General features: G+C 36.8%; 2 protein-coding genes across 6 annotated transcripts in view; both read right to left on the bottom strand.

The window, feature by feature from the left end:
• The window catches only part of TTC28 (tetratricopeptide repeat domain 28), a 575,247-nt gene that overhangs the window by 489,606 nt on the left and 64,117 nt on the right, over positions 1 to 21,524 (bottom strand). The window lies entirely within an intron of this gene.
• LOC122693719 (NEDD8-like) lies at positions 15,640 to 16,254 on the bottom strand. Its single transcript, XM_043901469.1, has one exon. It carries the CDS (start codon positions 16,153 to 16,155, stop codon positions 15,910 to 15,912), a length of 246 nt encoding a protein of 81 aa, XP_043757404.1. The 5' UTR covers positions 16,156 to 16,254; the 3' UTR covers positions 15,640 to 15,909.

The raw sequence follows: 21,524 nt of genomic DNA, 5'->3' as shown, positions 1-21,524 counted from the left end.
CTCCCCAACAGTGAATAAGTCATCGTTGCCTTAAGATTTATTTATTTATTTGTCTGGGTCTTATTTATTTGGTGGGTCTTCACTGCTGCACCTATTTCTGTTCCCTGGTGGCTCAGTTGGTAAAGAGTCTGCCTGCAATGCGGGAGACCCGGGTTCAATCCCTGGGTCGGGAATATCTCCTGGAGAAGGAAATGACAACCCACTCCAGTACTCTTGCCTGGAAAATCCCATGGACGGAGAAGCTTGGTAGGCTACAGTCCATGGGGTCGCAAAGAGTCGGACACGACTGAGCGACTTCACTTTTGCTTTCACTGCTGCACATGGACTTTGTCTAGTGTGGTGAGCAGGGCCTTCTCTTTGCTACAGTATGCCAGCTTCTCATTGACATGGCTGCTTTTGTTGCAGAGCCCACAGGCTCTAGGGCACACAGGTTACAGCAGTTGCAGCACATGGGCTCAGTAGTCGTGGCTCAGGGGTTTAGTAGCTCCGCAGCATGTGTGATCTTCCCAGACCAGGGATCTAACCAGTGTTCTTTGCATTGCAAGGCATATTCTTAACTACTGGACCACCAAGGAAGCCCTGCCTTCTTTTCTTTATACCACATTTCATTAGCAAGTTAGGGCAATGCCATCTCCAAAATTTATCTCCTATACCAACACTTCTTTCCATCTTCAATGCTATTTCCAAAGTCCATGCTATCACCCAGTCGCAGCAGCCAGCTCTGGTAAAGCCTCCTAAGTAATAAGCTCTATCTTTAGGGACACTTTCATAGAACAATTTAAGAAGTATTTAGGGAATTTATCCTACATTAAGGGAATTTAGGTAAAAAAAAAAAAAAAAGAAGAACAATAGTTTTGAATTTTTTATAATTTTCTCACAAAAATAGAAAAATTTAAAAGTTGGCTGATAAAAACAGCAAACTGGAAATCTAAGGAACAAGATTTTTTAAAAGTATAAGTTTTTAAGCCAAACAAAATCACAAAGAATTGGACAAGTTGCCTTTAAGTGAAAGCCACTAGACAAAAATTACCCAGATCATATTAATAATTATTTAACAAGGAATGAGATAATGATGATCCTGCCCCTCCACTTTTCATCTAAGTTCCTTCAGTTCAGTTCAGTTGCTCAGTCGTGTCCAACTCTTTGTGACCCCATGGACTGCAGCATGCCAGGCTTCCCTGTCCATCACCAACTCCCAGAGCTTACTCAACCTCATGTCCATCGAGTTGGTAAGACCATCCTACCATCTCATCCTCTATCGTCCCCTTCTCCTCCCGCCTTCAATCTTTCCTTATAACTGAACAAAGTCCAAAGTCTGTTGAGCTTCAGAAGAAAGAGAATTAACTAGCCAAACATTATTTATATGGCAGTCTCCCTGTGTCTTTTGGAAATTCACTATCAGTAAAAACTTTGAAGCTTGCAACACTGTGTAACAGGGAACCACAGAGACTAAATGTGACATCATATCAGGAGCCAGATTAAGATAAGCCAACCTCTCTAGCTTCATCAGTAAGTCACTTCCCTAAAGGATCTGCTTTAGGGAAATAAAAGCTTAATGATGCCATTATTTAATAGTTTTTTTTCCTCTACCATCTATGCAGTCATTGTTGAGCACATTTTCACCATTCAAAATGCACCACAACAGTGGCAGCTATGAAGATAAGAGCATCAAGCTTAACACCTGAACTTTCATACAAAACTTTTCTCTGTATTAGTGTATCTTCTTCTTTTCAAAAATATAATTGCTTCCCTTAGGCTTCCTCCTTACCACCAAATGTGCTTCCCTACCCAAAAAACTTTCCCCCATCACCTGTCACACTGTCTGAAATCCCACACCACAAGTTACTTTGATAGAAGCATGATTTTCAGAGAGACGATTTTAGTAAGAAAACATTTAATCGGTGAGACCTTGTAAAGATCAAGAATAACTTTTCAAATACAAACATTGCTCACTTACTATGTGCTAGCACTGAACTAAATATATTCATTTTCAAATTTAACCCTCATAAGAAACGTACAAGATAAATACTATTTCCATTTCAGAGAGGTAAAAACTGAAGGCTTCCCTGGTGACTCTGCTGGTAAAGAATCCACCTGCAATGTGGGAGACCTGGGTTTGATCCCTGGGTTGGGAAGATCCCCTGGAGAAGGGAAAGGCCACCCACTCCAGTATTCTGGCCTGGAAAATTCCCACGGACAGAAGAGCCTGCTGGGCTACAGCCCATGAAGTCGCAAAGAGTTGGACACAACTGAACAACTAACATTATCTTTCACTTTCAGAGAGATTTGGTTATTTGTTCAAAGTCACATCTATCCATCTAGCTAGTAAACCAGTGATATGAAGCCAGATCTGGTTGACTTCAGGACCCAAATAGCTTAAATCTTAAACAGTACGACCTAAAGAGAGTCAACAGAAAAACAAGTGTTTTATGGTAATAATAATAGCAGTGGCAATACTAGTGACTTTTGAAAAGTACTTAACTTCAAATAACTTTACATTATCTTATTCGCTCCTTTTCCTTCTTTTCCCCTACTTTCTTAAAATATACATAAAGGCAAAATAGTACTTAGTAGAAAAACCTAGAAGGAGGAAGAGTATGAAAAAACAGATTCTGACTAATTCACAATTTCATCAATATTTCTCCACTTATTTAAAAGTATTTTTAATAGAATGTCTTTGAATTTTTAAGTCATTTTCAAAGGGTGATGAATGAACATGAGTAATTTACTCTCAAAAAATTAATAGTAGCCAGTAAATATATGCAAAATATTATCCTCACTAGAAATCAAAGAAATGCAAATTGAAAGGAAATCATTCTTTACCTCACAAAAATATGAAGTTTTTTTTAAAATTATAAACTCCAGCATTGGCAAAGGAATGGTGAAATAGGCACTCTCACGTGCTGCTGATGAAAATACAAATTAGTATAATCTTTTCAAAGGGCAATTTGGAATTACACATTGGTGGCCACAAAAATCGTAACACTACTGAACCATGTAATTCTAATTCTGGAAATTCATACTAAGGAATAATCATAGGCAAAGATTTATGCAAGTATTATTTTAATGTGGAAAAATTGGAAGCAATCTGCATGTCCCCAAATAGAAAAATAGTTAAATAAATAATAATAAAATTATAATATCTTCATATAATGAAATGCATTTAATTATTCTCAGTCACATTTTACAAAAATTCTATAGCCATGAAAAAGTACTCAGGACATATCAAATGGAAAAAATGTTTATTGGACTGACTGCTAGGGGTTAAATAATTTGTAATGTATCTTTAAAATGTGCTGAATTAAAAAAATCTTTAATTCGAAATGTTTTTTTAATTATTCTCTAGTATAGATCTTTTAAGGCAAAACACATTCACATCTTTTTTAAAGGGTGGTTAAAATTAGGATCACTCTGGGGAAAGGGAAAAACAGTTGAGCTTAAACAACAGAATCCATTTTTTCTTTTATAAATAATTGTGTTTGTTTAAATAGTCTGATTATCTATATTCCATGAAGTTTCCAATACAGAGAACATAAATACTACAAATGGAGTCTGTGCAGGTGCCAGGAATATAAGAATTCATTCTCATATCTGAATATTATCTAAAGCCCCAAGGGAATATTAACAATAAATCTTAAAACCAACAAAATATTTACATATTTAAGAATTAATCAACCTATTAAAAATCTAAAATAATACAGTACTTACAAATATTTGTATGGCTTTGGATTGAATTGGACTAAAATAAGTCCAATGTAGTAAACACCAACCGACAATCTACTATGCTCCACATCCTAGAAGAATTCACGAAAATGAGACAGCATACCATTTTGCACTTAAGAGACTAGAATCATAATGAACAGGTCAAAACATCAATTACAGAACTTTTTTTTTCTTCCTGTACTAACATTACGACCAAAGCTGTGCTTATGCTTATATCTTTAAGTATGGGACATGCACTGTGGAACAGGACATGTGCATTCAAATGATAGCTCTGCCATATGATCTCAGCAAAATAAGAACCTCTCTAGCTTCAATATCCTTGATATGAAAAACTAGAGAAAATAACTAGCATTAGGCTGAAATAAAGTAACATATCTCATTTGATATATGGTAGATGTCCAACATTATGTTAAATATAATTATTCTAACAATACCTTTCACAGCTTTAAATTTTTCTTTGTACAATAAAAACGCAGGTTCCACTACCAGTAATGGTACAGCAGCTTATATGGACCATCTCAACATAAATATTTTAAACTATTAACAAAATATACAAAATAACTGTTAAAAGGAAGGTGACAACTGAACTCAGAAAGAAGACAGAAAGGAGTCAACCTTTGAAATAAGAGAACTGCAGTTGACAAGAACTGTTTGTATACAGCTTTCTGTCTGAGAGTGCAGGGCAGCTAGAACTCAAACAGAAAGCCAGTCTTACTGGCCTGAGAAGTTTGAGGATACAGTTGTCTCTAGGCTCCAAATTCACCCTTCAATACCTGTTCCACAGCAATGAATGGCAATCTCCTTAGGCAACATACTGAGATTTTTCAGTAGAGGGCACTAGAGGACCACTGCAAGAGGACAGAGCCCTGATTCACTCCTGGTTGCGCACAGGGAAGCAGTGGTGTCAAGTATGAGGACACCGTGGAGCACTCTGCCCCAGCCAAGTGCTAAGAACCTGCAGTCACTTAGCAAATCCACAGTCCTCACCTCGGCCTGGTGATTACTTTCCTGCAGCCTTCTCGACACAGATGCTGCACTGCCCCAGGTCCCCTGCCCACACACTGGTGCCTCAACTCCCTCTGCGTGCCCCTTCCCCTGGAGGTCTGTTTCCCACAACCACCTCAAAGGCCACACTCCTATCATGTGGACACCACGTACACGAGGTCTGAGTGCACTAGTGCCCCTGCTTCTTCTAGACTCCCATCCGACTGGGGACCAGGGTAAGGCCTGCCTGTGCCCAAGAGCTGCTTCCTGTTTACCTAGAAACTCCAGACCCGTCCTGGCCCAGGCAAACTGGAAACTTCTCTGCTATTCAATGTAGCAGCTACAACTGCATCTTCTCTGATACGGACTCCAGCCTTGGGGGAAGGGACACCCTTCCTAGTTTGCCCTTTCTTGGATATTCTCCCTAAACTTTAGGTACTCTAGAGAGTTCTCTTAAATGTTATAGATACACTTCTATCATAGATTAATAATTCTTTATATTAAATTTTTCTATTTAAATTACTGCCTCCTGATTGGAACCAAAATGATATAGAATTATTACAGGGTGTGGTCCCTGGAAATAGACTCCTAAAGAAGAGATTCTTGCATTGGTCTTATTGGGCTCGAGGGTTTTAGCAAAGTTATGTGCTCCTCGTCAATGGAAAATAGGATATTAACAACCTATAGAATACAGTGGCATCACACATAATCAAAGCATCACCTGTGGCTGTTTGTAATAAAGTGCTAAGTAAAGCAAGTGCCTAAGTGACTCAAGTGTCTGACGTACTTCACAAGTCATGACAATGACAACTACAAGGACTCTATCATGGGATGCATCCTTTTGACTGCATTTCAGGGCTAACAAAAATAAAAACAACAAATTCAGGTCTGTTGACTCTCAGCCCAAATCATGGTCTGAGATTCATAGTTTCCATGAGAGCCCTAAAAGAATATTTTATTTCATGTAGACAGCGGGATGGAGAAGGAAATGGCAACCCACTCCAGTATGGCTGCTGCTGCTGCTAAGTCGCTTCGGTCGTGTCCGACTCTATGTGACCCCATAGACAGCAGCCCACCAGACTCCCATGTCCATGGGATTCTCCAGGCAAGAACACTGGAGTGGGTTGCCATTTCCTTCTCCAATGCACGAGAGTGAAAAGTGAAAGTGAAGTTGCTCAGTCACCTTTGTGACCCCACGGACGGTAGCCCAGCAGGCTCCTCCATCCATGGGATTTTCCAGGCAAGAATACTGGAGTCGGAGAAGGCAATGGCACCCTACTCCAGTACTCTTGCTGGAAAATCCCATGGACGGAGGAGCCTGGTGGGCTGCAGTCCATGGGGTTGCAAAGAGTAGGACACAACTGAGTGGCTTCACTTTCACTTTTCACTCTCGTGCATTGGAGAAGGAAATGGCAACCCACTCCAGTATTCTTGACTGGAGAATCCCAGGGACAGAGGAGCCTGGTGGGCTGCTGTCTATGGGGTCGTACAGGGTCAGACACGACTGAAGCGACTTAGCAGCAGCAGACAGAGGGAAGATCTTGCTAAAAATCAAACACAAAACCTAATTGTATGGGTTGCTGAATTACAACAACAGTTGAATTTATAGTCTCACCAAGTTTCTCATATGGAGTTTAGGATACTGATTAAGACTGGGTTTTTCAACTGAAACTTGAAATAGGAAAATTTTCATATGAGAAACAGTGAGACCAGAAGAAACTGGAATATTTTTAAATGCTGAAAGTGAAATCACTCTTCAAAAATTAAGACAAAATAAAGCTATGTTCAGAAAAATTAAAACAGAGCATTTATCCTCTACAAACCTTCCTTATGAAAATTCTAAAGGAGGTTTTTCAAACTGAACAGAACTGATGCCAGATGAAAACTGAGATCTTTGGGAAAGAATGAAGAGCACAGGAAGTGATAGATTTGTGAGTAAATACAAAAAATATACTGTATTTTCTCTTAATTTCTTATAAGACAGATGATTTGATAATAGCTTTTGATTTCTTTTAATCTTTAAATTTCTACTTTGAAGTAACTTCAGACTTAAGTGTTGCAAAAAGAGTACTGAGATTTCCTTGGATCCTTTATTCAAACCCCCTAAACATTTTATGTAACTACAGTATAATTATCAAAATTAGGAAATTAACATTGGTGCAATACTGTTAAGTAAATGATAGACCATTTTCTGTTTCAGGATTCAATCTAAGACCTCACTTTGCATATAACTGGAACACCTCCTTAAGTCTCCTCCAATCAACATACGACAGTTTAAAGCAAAATTTAAACACTGTATTGTGGGGTTTACAGTATATAGTACAATATATATGACAACAATGTCACAAAAGATAGGGAGGTGATAAACAGAACTAACTTATTGCAAATGTTTTTATGTTTTATGCTTTTACCTTTTACATAAATTGGTACCAGTAGATCTCAAGAACACATATGGTAATTCCTAGACTAGCATATTAAAAACTGCAAAGAAGTTAGCTGAAAAGTCAATGTGAAAATCAAAATGAAATATTTAAAGTTCATATAGCACAATTCTGTAATACTTAACATGAGCAGAAATATTATGATTCACACTATACTAGTGATTTTGCAAATCTATTAGTCCACTTCCAGTGGAAACAAATTTCATTTGCGATCCAATCTCTGTAATACCAATTATGCTTTGGTTTTTTTGTTTCATTTTTCAAACAGACCACTTTAAATAGTTTGAACACATGTCTAAAGTATGCATGGAAATGAAACTGAAATAAATCAATAAGCAAGGAAATACATAAATAAAAACGCCAATAACATGAAATCAACACAAAATGGTAGAAACTTGAATTTTTTTAAATCTCAGTTCATTAAAAGAACGTAGCTACTTTCTTAACATAATAAAATAGATACATGTATTTATATAGATCTCAGCCTAAAAACCAGCATCACATTTAATAAGGAAAGCTTTAGAAGTATTCCTACCAAAGGCAGGAGAAAGCCAAAAACATACCCACTATAACCATGACTACTTAACATTGTTCTAAAAGTAACAGTTCATGCAGTTAGATAAGAGAATCAAAACTCAAAAAGTGGGAAGTTAAAGTTATATTTGCAAATAATATGGCTGTATTCCTAGAAAAACATTTTTTAAAGCAATACAATTAATAAATTAAAAAATGACCTTCACATATACAAGCAACAACTATTTTGGATGACATAAATGATATAAAAGATGATACAAAAGAAGAAATTATTTCATTCATAGCACAACACAGCACAATAGGAACAAAAAAAGTTGACTGGCCTAAGATTCAAGTTTATCAAGAAAACTACAAGATATACATGACAAAATTCTTTAAAACTACTGGGACTTCCCTGGTGGTCCAAAGGCTGAGACTCCATGCTCCCAATGCAGAGGGCCCAGGTTCGACCCCTGTTGAGAAAACTTGGTCCTGCAAGACAGAACTGAAGATCCCACATACTTCAACTAAGACCTGGTGCAGCCAAAGAAATAAATAAAAAAAAAAAAAAAAAAACTACTGAGAAATACTGACTAATGTAACTACCTATCTTATTTTAGACGGAAAGACAATCCTATTAAGGCATCAATTCTTTGATATATAATTTTATTGTTTTATGAATTCAATGCAGTCCAAAAAATTAGCAATAAAAATTTTACATTAGACACCTGATCTCAAACAAAAAACAAACATGCAAGTAAAACTGGAAAGATATTTTTAAAAAGAAGTAATGAGGAATACTAGCCCAACTCAGATACTGAACTACGGTTATATATTTTACATTATAATACTAAAATAATTACAAACATGGTCATGATATAACAATAGGCAGACACATTAATGAAAAATAAGAGAATCCAGAAACAACCCAAGTATATATGAAAATTTAGAAAATGAGAAAGATGAAATTGTTTAACAGTGGGAAAAAGATGAAGGCGTTAGCCACCTTGGAAACCACACCAAAATAAACTGCAGGTTGATCAAAAGTTTAAATATAAAAATGAGTATTGTTAAAATCTTAAGAGTAGGGAAGTTCTTTCAAATAATGGTTGAAAGACCCAGAAAGATAAAAGAAAAAGCTGGCAGATCAAAATACATAAAAATTGAAATTATATGCAAGGTTAAAATACATACCATAAACAAAGTCAAAAGACAAATAACAATTTAAGGTAAATATAAAAATTACAAGTAACTATACTCATTTTATCACTGAATATAACAGCAAAAGCTTGAAAATAATCCATTATTGGAGTACTGTTAAATTATGATGCATCCATTGGTTCAATGTAAAGCAGCTGATAGACTAATACACAGTTCTCTATAAACAGAGATGGAAAAAATTTTAATACAAAAAGAGGGAAAAGCATAGAACAGAACAATGTACACAGTATGCTACTCAGTATGTGTGTATATTTATATAATTTTAATACAGATAGGTATATATTTATATGCATGGGATATCCTACCTGCATAGGATAATGAGTGTTGCTTCAAGGAATCAGCTCTAGAGAGGGAAACTAGATTGCTGAAGGTTGGGATGGGGTAACAAGGAGATAAATTTATATTTCTATAAATTGCTGTTAGTACCTTTCATATTTCAATTACACACATTTTATATAATCAAAATAGTTAATATTTAAAGGACCTGGGTAAGAATTTTTAATAGAGATTAAGAACTTAATATTCATATATTCAGTTGTATCTCTCCTTGAAAGGAGTTATATCTAAATGACATCCTCTCCTACCAGGAAGTTATTTTTCAATGAATTCATATGCAAACCCAAGGTATTACAATAGTACTTTGCCATCTATTACATACCAATCCCTTATGACTATACAGTGGAAGTAAGAAATAGATTTAAGGGACTAGATCTGATAGACAGAGTGCCTGACGAACTATGGATGGGGGTTCGTGACATTGTACAGCAGACAGGAATCAAGACCATCTCCAACAAAAAGAAATGCAAAAAAGCAAAATGGCTGTCTGAGGAGACCTTACAAATAGCTGTGAAAAGAAGGGAAGTGAAAAGCAAAGGAGAAAAGGAAAGATATACCCATTTGAATGCAGAGTTTCAAAGACTAGCAAGGAGAGATAAGAAAGCCTTCCTCAGTGATCAATGCAAAGAAATAGAGGAAAACAACAGAATGGGAAAGACTAGAGATCTCTTCAAGAAAATTAGAGATACCAAGGGAACATTTCATGCAAAGATGGGCTCAATAAAGAACAGAAATGGTAGGGACCTAACAGAAGCAGAAGATATTAAGAAGAGGTAGCAAGAATACACAAAACAACTACACAAAAAAGATCTTCAAGACCCAGATAATCATGATGGTGTGATCCCTCACCTGGAGCCAGACATCCTGGAATGTGAAGTCAAGTGGGCCTTAGGAAGCATCACTCCAAACAAAGCTAGTGGAGGTGATGGAATTACCAGTTGAGCTATTTCAAATCCTAAAAGATGACACTGTGAAAGTGCTGCACTCAATATGCCAGCAAATCTGGAAAACTCAGCAGTGGCCACAGGACTAGAAAAGGTCAGTTTTCATTCCAATCCCAAAGAAAGGCATTGTCAAAGAATTCTCAAACTACTGCACAATTGCCCTCATCTCACACGCTAGTAAAGTAATGCTCAAAATTCTCCAAGCCAACTTCAGCAATATGTGAACTGTGAACTTCCAGACGTTCAAGCTGGTTTTAAAAAAGGCAGAGGAACCAGAGATCAAATTGCCAACATCCGCTGGATCATCAAAAAAGCAAGAGAATTCCAGAAAAACATCTATTTCTGCTTTATTGATTATGCCAAAGCCTTTGACTGTGTGGATCACAATAAACTGTGGAAAATTCTGAAAGAGATGGGAATACCAGACCACCTGCCCTGCCTCTTGAGAACCTGTATGCAAGTCAGGAAGCAACAGTTAGAACTGGACATGGAACAACAGACTGGTTCCAAATAGGAAAAGGAGTACATCAAGGCTGTATATTGTCACCCTGCTTATTTAATTTATATGCAGAGTATATCATGAGACATGCTGGGCTAGAAGAAGCACAAGCTGGAATCAAGATTGCCAGGAAAAATATCAATAACCTCAGTTACGCAGATGACACTACCCTTATGGCAGAAAGTGAAGAAGAACTAAAGAGCCTCTTGATGAAAGTGAAAGAGGAGAGTGAAAAAGTTGTCTTAAAGCTCCACATTCAGAAAACTAAGATCATGGCATCCAGTCCCATCACTTCATAGCAAATAGATGGGGAAACAGTGGCAGACTTTATTTTGGGGGGCTCCAAAATCACTGCAGATGGTAACTGCAGCCATGAAATTAAAAGATGCTTACTCCCTGGAAGAAAAGTTGTGACCAACCTAGACAGCATATTCAAAAGCAGAGACATTACTTTGCCAACAAAGGTCCATCTAGTCAAGGCTGTGGTTTTTCCAGTGGTCATGTATGGATGTGAGAATTGGACTGTGAAGAAAGCTGAGCGCCAAAGAATTGATGCTTTTGAACTGTGGTGTTGGAGAAGACTCTTGAGAGTCCCTTGGACTGGAAGGAGATCCAACCAGTCCATCTTAAAGGAGATCAGTCCTGGGTGTTGATTGGAAGGACTGATGTTGAAGCTGAAACTCCAATACTTCGGCCACCTCATGTGAAGAGCTGACTCATTTGAAAAGACCCTGATGCTGGGAAAGATTGAGGGCAGGAGGAGAAGGGGACGACAGAGGGATGAGATGGTTGGATGGCATCACGGACTCAATGGACATGGGTTTGGGTGGACTCCGGGAGTTGGTGATGGACAGGGGGCCTGGCGTGCTGTGGTTCATGGGGTCACAAAGAGTTGGACATTACTGAGCAACTGAACTGAACCATCTATTTGCATAAAATACTATTAGGATGTGCAATATTTATGAATAAATGCCCTTTGTACTATAAAATTCAATACTCTAATGCTGTTTTCTTCTTTGATTTATTATTTAACTAGATCGAATAAGAAATAAACTTTGCAAGAGCCAGAACGCAGAGTCTTCATTTTTAAACAATGCTTAACTGGTTTCAGAGCTTAGAATTCCACCTGCAGTGACATTTATAGACAAAGACAAAGAATCACAGAATTTTGCAACTGAATAAGACTTTAGATCTTAGGTCATCATTCTAATATGCTTCCTTCATCTTAGAGTGGAAGAAATGAATATCTGAATAGCTTGACTGTCTAAAAACACATATAACAAATCAGAGGCAAAATGAGATTGAATCTTGCCAGATTCAGTCTTCATTCTATGTTATACTAAATCATTCCATTCCCAGTACCATTACCCTAAAACAAGAGGAGAGTAATTAAAAGGCAACAAGAAAAGATCAAGCCATCTTCACAGAATTTACTCAGAATAAATATTTGATAGACCAAAAGAAAAAAAAAAAAACCATAATGGAGCTATTTTAAGGTATTTCAAAGAACAACCCTAGGTGTGTTCGGTAGTCATTCACTTAAAATAGCTTGGCTAGTCTACGTTTCTATTGACCAACTGGAGCCATGCTATGCTAATATAGAATACCATGGCTACTTAAGCTGCTGGTGAAATATGGGAAGATATGGATACCTATGCTACCTAAGTAAAGATAAAATGGTAACTGTAGCTTACATATCACAGCCTGCATTTCACCGATGTTAAAACCTGATACAATAATCTTGGGAAATTTCGTTAAAAAACAATCATATGAAGGACTGACCAAGGCTGGAGGATCTACTTCCAAGGTAACTCACTTATATACCTCACATATTGATGCTGGTTGTTGATAGCAGCATCATTATTCTGCTTTGTAGACAATGTCTCCAATTTATGGTGGTTCAACTTACAATTTTTTGCCTTTATATTGGTGCAAAAGTGATACACATTCAGGAGAAAATATACCTCCAATTTTGAATTTTTATCTTTTCCCAGGCTAGCAGTATGCGATATGATATTCTCTCAAGATGTTAAGTAGTGGCAGCAAGCCACGCTTCCCAGTCAGCCACGTGATCACAAGGGTAAACAACCAATACACTTATAACTATTCTGTACCCATACATTCTGTTTTTCACTTTCAATTCAGTATTCAATAAATTACATGAAACATTCAATCAGCTCAGTTCAATTAGTTGTTCAGTCATGTCCAATTCTTTGTGACCCCATAGACTGCAATACACCAGGCTTCCCTGTCCATCACCAACTCCTGCAGCTTGCCCAATCTCAGGTCCATCAAGTCGGTGATGCCATCCAACCATCCCATCCTACTTTATTATAAAATAGGCTCTGTGTTAGATGATTCTACCCAACCTGTAGGCTAATGTAAGTGTTCTGAGCACATTTTAGGTAGACTAGGCTGAGCCAGTTTATCTCCACTCCCCCTCGGCCCCATGCACATTCCGTGTGATTTCTTCAAATCTACCCTACAATTTATTAATTCTCTTTCAGTTCAGTTCAGTCACTCAGTTATGTCCGACTCTTTGCAACCCCATGAATCGCAGCACGCCAGGCCTCCCTGTCCATCACCAACTCCCGGAGTCCACCCAAACCCATGTCCATCGAGTCGGTGATGCCATCCAACCACCTCATCCTTTGTCGTCCCCTTCTCCTCCTGCCCCCAATCCCTCCCAGCATCAGGGTCTTTTCCAATGAGTCAACTCTTCACATGAGGTGGCCGAAGTATTGGAGTTTCAGCTTCAACATCAGTCCTTCCAATCAACACCCAGGACTGATCTCCTTTAAGATGGACTGGTTGGGTCTCCTTCCAGTCCAAGGGACTCTCAAGAGTCTTCTCCAACACCACAGTTCAAAAGCATCAATTCTTTGGCGCTCAGCTTTCTTCACAGTCCAATTCTCACATCCATACATGACCACTGGAAAAACCACAGCCTTGACTAGATGGACCTTTGTTGGCAAAGTAATGTCTCTGCTTTTGAATATGCTGTCTAGGTTGGCCTAACTTTCCTTCCAAGGAGTAAGCATCTTTAAATTTCATGGCTGCAATCACCATCTGCAGTGATTTTGGAGCCCAAAAAAATAAAGTCTGACACTGTTTCCCCATCTATTTCTCTCTTTAGTCATGTCTAATTTGCTTTAATCAAGCTATTGAGATTTCAATAACACCTGTCACTTCTGGACATTCTATCTAGTTCTTTTTCAAATCTTCTTGGTCATCTTTGATAATCTCTTGTTGCTTGTTCATTTTTGTGAACCCACCTCTTATTTCTTTAAATATTTTATGCATAGTTATTCAATATTCTGTATCAGATCCTTCCAGTATCTTAAATCCATGAGGGTCTAAATACATTGTTTTTTCAACCAACTCCTTAACAATGACTTATATGATTGGTGATCTTTGATTGCAACCTTCATATCTGGTTGACCTTAACTGAGAGAATCCTAAGGGATGTAAGAATGTTTTCCTTCATAAAGAATTTGTATTTTCTTCTGCCAAGAACCATGGAGCACTGTCTATCTCACTTTAGCTCCCTTCTATGGTCCTTGGCTTAAAGCTGTAATCTCATATTCGGCTTTGTCACCCTGTTACTGGCCCAAGGCTTAGACTCTCAACTGCTGTAATGATATGGGCATTTACTTTCAGGAAACCTTTCATGTGTGCTTATCTTTTATTGTTCCTGTTTTAGTTCACATTTTTAGTTGGAATTTTGTTGTTGTTATTTTGTCTTGCTTTGCATTTGAAGGGTGTTATAAGACTTTAATTTTTGCAAATCCAACAATGCCAATGGTTTGCAGTGAAAGGGCCTTCTAACTTAACTTTTACATCATTCTTTCAGAAGTGAAAGTCCCCAAGGCCTTTACTGATCCACTCATCTTTTACCTAATAAATAATTTCAGAGAAACTATCATGAACTCATTTCAATATTTATCTTAAATAATTCATCATTTAGAGTTCATTTGCATGATAGTAAGATGTAAGCCATCAAGAAACCAAAAACCTTGGGATATTTTAATCATATAGCACTGAATTAATGTGGTACTCATTAATGTGGACATTAACTTGTAACGAGGATACAGCATGTCAGAAATATTGCAAACCTGAAAAAACAGGAAATCCCAAGTTACCAAGTACATAGTGTCCCTGAAAAAAGGAACTACATATAGAGGGCCTGCTGAAAACTGACTGCTTGAAATCATTTACATGAGTTACACATGTCCATAGAGATCTTTAGCTTATTCACATGCTTAGAAAAACTTTTTCCACAAATATACCCCTAATCCAAAATACTGGTGAAAATTTCATTAAATAATTTGACTTAGCCAAACTTGCATAATTTGATCAGTTCAAATAATACTAAAAGCCTCAGCCTCTAATGTATCCAAAATTATGCCAGCTACAATAAATTTAGTTTTTTGTTCTTTCCTTGTTTAAATAATTTTAGTGTTTAAAATTCAATCTTTTCAAATATTACTATCTAAGACTCATAACAGTCACTCCATACCCAAATATCAAGTCTATTAATTCTACCTCCTGAATTTGCCTGTAACTCTCCATCCCAATTTCACCACCTTAGTCTAAGACACTATAATTTCCTTTTGGGTGGGCACAATAACATTTTACTCCCCCACTTCTAGTCTTGCCTTGAATTTTGGGATCTGCATCAGCTTCTAGAACCAATCCCCTGCACATACTGAGAGATGGCTGTATATGAAATATCAAGAACAGGGTAATCCATAAAGACAGAATGCAGAGTGTTGACAGAGGCTACCAGGAGAGAGAAGTAAGGAGCAACTATTTATAGGTACAGGGTTTTCCTTTGAGGTGAAAATAGTTTGGAACAAGCAGATAGATGGAGGTGGTGGATGCATAATATTTCAAATGTATTAAATCCTCCTGAATTATTCACTTTAAAATTGTTAATTTTATATAGTGTTAATTTCACTTCCTTTTTTTTTTTTTTCAGGAGGTCAAGAACTATTTTATTGAGAACCAGGGACACAGCCATAAGAGAGGGAAGCACACAGGACTGCTAACTAAAACCCAATAGCCAGCAAGGGCCCTTTGGGCCAGGAACACTGCCTCCTGGGGTCCTCACAGTCTCCCACCAACAGACACACAAGACTGGGCATCCAGGGGAGGGGGGAGTGGCTCTGGTGTCCCACAGAGTGAGAGGATATATGATGCCTCATTATGAGTGACAGGGCAAGGAGGTAAAATGGAGCGGAGTCCATCACTGCCTAAGACCACCTCCTCCTCTCAGAGCCAACACCAGATGGAGGACTGAACCACCTAATATCTTGTAATCAGCTGCTGTCTTCTCATCATTCCTCTGTTTACCACTGTAGATGAGCCGCTGCTGCTGTGGTGGAATTCCCTCTTTCTCCTCCACACGCTCCTTGATTCGTTCCACCTTGTCCGTGGGTTCAATGTCAATCTCGATCTCCTTTCCAGTCAGCGTCTTCACTTTAATTAGCATCTTCTTCTCAGTTTGGGGCTGCACACAGATAAATTGCTGCTTCTGCCCCTGCGGTCTCCAATGCCTCTCCCCAGCACTCCCTCACTTCCATTTTTTAAGTGTAAAATGTTCAAAATAATTCTTTTAACAAAACCTAAAGTTGAACTTAAATTAATGTCGAAGAACCTTCAAGATGCCACTTCAAAGACTGGTCCAAAATTTAATGGTCTACTCAAACATTAAGAAGGTGACTGAACATTCAGTGTGGCTAAAGTGCAATGAGAGGAGATTCAGAGAACTAGGGGATATCTGGGAATGATCTAGTGATAAATACATAGAAAAAAATGAAGAAACAATTATCATTAACTCAAGAGAAAAAGTTTTACAAGAAAGGAAATGTAATCACAGTACACCAGTATACATAATCACAGTACATATAATCACAGAAATGATTCAGCTGTGAATGACCTTTTCAGAAAATAAAGCATAAAGGTATGCTTTATTCAATTTACTTTTATCAGGAGTCCCAAGAATTTACCTATCTGCTCAGAAATAATGACATTTTTACACAAATTTCAAACATAGTCATGTTTAATTAAGCATTTACTAGAGACATTATAAAAATAATATCTACCGAATACCCATAATGTACTGAACACTGTATAAAATCTAAAATTAAAAATTCTTCCTACTGAACATGAACTGCAATTATTTTTACCTATTACTTTTCTTTGACAAATCTGCCATTCATTCCTAAAGTAATTTATAAAATACGACATTTTGGGTCTTCAGGATTCAATTATCTAAGTCACTCTAAAAGCACTGTAAAGATTGTCTTAGGGAGCTAAAGTCCCAGAGGCCTCAAACTGTATCCTCTTGGAATAAATGAAAATTAGCATTTATTTAAATAAATTTTCTAATTATATCATCATCTGATTTTGCAATAGCACTCTTCCTCAAAAATAATTTAGAAAAATAGCTATATAAAATAAATTTTAATGACTTTATATCATCCCTTGAGATAACTAATATACCCTAGCATGTTACAAAGCAGGAATATAAGAGCAAATTAAGTAACAGCAGTAAATTTCAAGGAATAAATACGTAATATGTTGTGATTTAGTGGAGAAAAGTCTCATAATTATTCAAAGTATTTAAGGAAACTAATAATCATGAGCAGTTATCAAACACATACACACACAACTTGTAATTTCAACAGGTAGGTGCAGGACACCACTAACAAATAGAACTCGGTGATTTTCATCTACAGACATCACTGTAAGACCATTCTCCCTTTTGTCACATGGCTATTTTCCTTTGTATCTATGTTAGCTGGCATCATTTTATTAGTAGATCGTACGTCATAATCAACCCACTGGTGTGTCTCATATGTCAAGTAACTGATATAAGGCCTAAAACAGAGTAAACGGCTTCATAAATTTTTGAAAGAGTGTATTATTTAGAATGCTTTGTCAAGCACAAGGTTTTTATCTCAAAATAATATTAAGTGGTTTTTTTTTTAAAGGAAAGTAGTATTTTTTAAATAATTTTGTGGTCTATAAAGCAAATGTTCATATCTATAATTACTAACCATTTTTCTTAGCTAAGAATAGATGATTACTATACAGGCTTTTAGATTTATCTGAATACATCAGGATGATTACCTGACCAAACTCTGTCCAGTGCTGGGACTTAAAATGTTATAAATATATGGTACAACATTAAGGAGCAATGAGGAGAAGATCCCAGAAAACAGAGGAAAGAAACAATTGTTTCTTAATGGCACCAAAAAGATGTAGAATAAAAAAGTTCTACACTTAAGTACAGAGCAGCTTTAAAAATACACATAGATTATGCCTCACAGAGGATAAGTAAACTGAAATGAATGATCCAAGATGTTGAAAATGCCATCATAGTTCTTTCAAGGAAGACCAGGTTAGTGACAACACTGTAATAACAATCTAACAGCTGCAACTGTGCATTACTTAAGGAGGACTAAGGTGAGACTTTTTACTATCAAAGTAATAAACATAAACGTGCAAATGAGAAAAGGAGACTGAAGCCCATGAAACAGTCAGTATATGCTGAGTTTCAGAATAACCCATCATAGCTAGAGAACTAGCGAATCCAAAAAAACTCCATTAAAAAGTTTTACGTCTAAAAAATTGGAATGTATCTTTTTCACAAATTAAAGACAGATTGTAAAGAGAGGGTTAGAGTTGGAAAGTTCCCTGCTCGTCAAATTAAAAACAAGAGCTCTATTCATAAAAATAAAAAAAAAATATTTTTAAAAACTTATGTGGTCAAGTCACATTCTTAGGTCTAAAGTTTTTATGCAACTAGGGGTGAGCATTCTACTGTGATTCATAAAGAAAAATGTCCAGTATAACAGGGGTTCCTAGAGCATGTGAGTACATTCTAGGTAATATGTAAGTAGCCATTTAAGATACCATAGAAAAGGAGAAAACACACCCTTAATACTTGGAGGAAATACTGTGTTCACATGACCAACAGCTGGACTTGATTAGAAAGAAATCCCAGGTTAGGCTCGATGGTGGTTCTCCCAGTTACATGACGACACAAATGAGAAATGCTCCATCTCTCACAGCCTGCAGCCCAGTGATTTCAGGGCCTGCTCCTTTACCCACCCACACAAGGCAACCACTTCTCCTCCTTTCTTCCTCTACGTCATTTCAGTATTCTCGCTTTACAAAATCATCATTTAAAAGGACATAATGAGAAAACAGAGCAAGTATACATAAAAAATCAGTTTCACTTATAATCTGAGATTCATTTTCACTTTCATAAGCATGATAAAATAAAAGCTAAAAAAAAAAAAAAAAAGCTAAAAAAATAAATAAATAAAAGCTGAAGTTTCCTTATCAAAAATTAATAAAAATTACAAATGTATACAAAATTACTTTAAATAGATTAAACTATGCTGGTACAGTAGAATTCCTGTCTTCTGAGAATGAAAGTTAAAATGCAGGATAGGAAGCAGATAACACATCTTTCTTCCTTAAAATTAACTGAGCAATACAGCAGAAGGTTAACGTAGAATGTAGTACTATGAAAACAACACAGTTTTATTTAACTGTGAACTAAAGACTTACATTAGATACCCACAATTCCTTGTGAAAAATCCCTCTGTTTTTCTGCTTGTCAGCATCTGCATTTTACAGCTGCCTCCTCAGTATGGACCCTGTCTTGCGGAAGTTCAGAATTTAAAACATTAATACCCAGAAGCTTAAAATCACAGCATTAATAACTTATTCAGATGGGGGAAAAAAACACAGCATTCTTGACTAAAGATGAACAGAAAATAAATCCAAAGACTGGAGATAACTATTTACAGGATATAAGGATAAAAATATCTCTTCAGACTCAGCAAACACATTTATGCTTGAAAAATTCCACACACACACACAAAGAGAAATTCCTTTAAGCCAAAAAAGCAGATAAAGGTTAATAGCAGGCTTAAGGTATTATTTACCAAAAGGTTAAAAATCCCAAGAAAATTTTTCCCAACCACTTACTCTTTTCTCTTAATAATACAAGTAAACACCATTTTTTTCTTCTGACATAAATGTTTAACCCAATGCAAAAAGCATAATTTCCAGTAGTTTTCCATTTCTTTCTCTCACTTAATGAGACTTATATTTTTTATCTGCAGTCCAAGATAATGACAGAAGTAACTCCTGCCTCTCCTGATACCACCATCACTCATGGTTAGCTTTCAAAGTATTCCTCATTTCAAATGCTAATCAAAACTACAATGAAGTATCATCTCACATTGGTCAGAATGGCCACCATCAAAAACCTACAAACAATACATGCTGGAGAAGGTGTGAAGAAACCCTCTTACACTGTTAGTGGGGATGGAAATAGTATGGAGGTTCCTTAAAAAACTAAAAACAGAACTATCATATGACCCTGCGATCTCACTCCTGGGCATATGCCTGGAGAAAACCGTAATTCAAAAAGATATGTACACGCCAATGTTCACTGCAGTACTACTTACAATAGCCAAGACATGGACGCAACCTACGTATCCACCAGCAGAGGAACAGATGGAGAAGATGTGACACATATATATACAATGGAATATTGTGCTGTACTGTGCTTTCTCGTCCATGGGGATTCTCCAGGAAAGAATAATGGACTGGATTGCATGCTCTCCTCCAGGGGAGCTTCCCAACCCAGGGATCGAACCCAGGTCTCCTGCATTGCTGGTAGATTCTTTACTGTCTGAGCCAACAGGGAAGCCCACAAAGGAATATTACTCGGCCATCAAATAGAATAAAAGAACATGGATGGACCTAGAGACCGTTATACTTAGTGAAGTAAATCAGACACAGAAAGACAAATATCACACAGTATCATTTATATGTGGAATCTAAAATAAAAGGGTAAAAATGAACTTACAATCATGAACACAGAAAACAAACTTGTGGTTACAAAGGGGTGCGGAGGAAGGAAAAACTGAAAGAATGGGACTGTCATATATATACTATATAAAAATTAGATAATAAGAACTGTCTATATACCACAGGGAACTCTACTACACACTTAGTAATGGCATATATGGGAAAAGAATCAAAAAAATAAAATAAAAGTTGATATATGTATATGTATAACAGATTCACTCTGTGGTACATCTGAAACTAATACAAATTGTAAGTCAACTATACTCCAATGAAAATTAAAATAAACAGACAAAGTATTCCTCATTGCAAGGCAGCTCCAGCTTCTCCCAAGGAGCCTTAACTCCTCCCGGTAACAATACGAGCTCTCCAGCGTCGTTACCTCTGCTTCCTCTGCTCAGCCCAGCTAGGTCTGGTATAATGCCAATTTGCTCCCTTTTTAAAAATATCCTGAATCTAAATCAGCATGTCCAATAGAATTTCATGCAATAATGAGAATGTATCTGAGCTAATAACATGGTAGCTATTAGTCACATGTGGCTATTTAACACTTGAAATATAGCTAATGAAACAGAAGAATTAACTTTTTATATTCCAGCTGTTATTAACTTGAATTGTTTTTATTAAAGTTGACATACAATATTACATTAGTCTCAAGTGTACAGCATTGTGATTTGACATTTATACATATTACCAATTGATCACCACAGTAAGTCTAGCTACTATCTGCCACCAAACGAAGTCAATATTCCCAACTATATTCTCTATATTGTACATTACAGTCCCATAACATTTATTTTACAACTGCAAGTTTGTCTCTCTTGATCTTCTTCACCTATTTTGCCCAACACTGCAGGCCCCTTCCTCTGGTGATCACCAGTTTTTTCATATCTATGTTTCTGTTTCATTTTATTTGTTCATTTGGTTTTTTAGATTCCACATGTAAGTGAAATCATACAGTCTTCG

Source organism: Cervus elaphus, chromosome 5, assembly GCF_910594005.1.
Source record: "Cervus elaphus chromosome 5, mCerEla1.1, whole genome shotgun sequence".
Taxonomy (NCBI): domain Eukaryota; kingdom Metazoa; phylum Chordata; class Mammalia; order Artiodactyla; family Cervidae; genus Cervus; species Cervus elaphus.
This window is presented reverse-complemented; position numbering and strand designations above follow the sequence as displayed.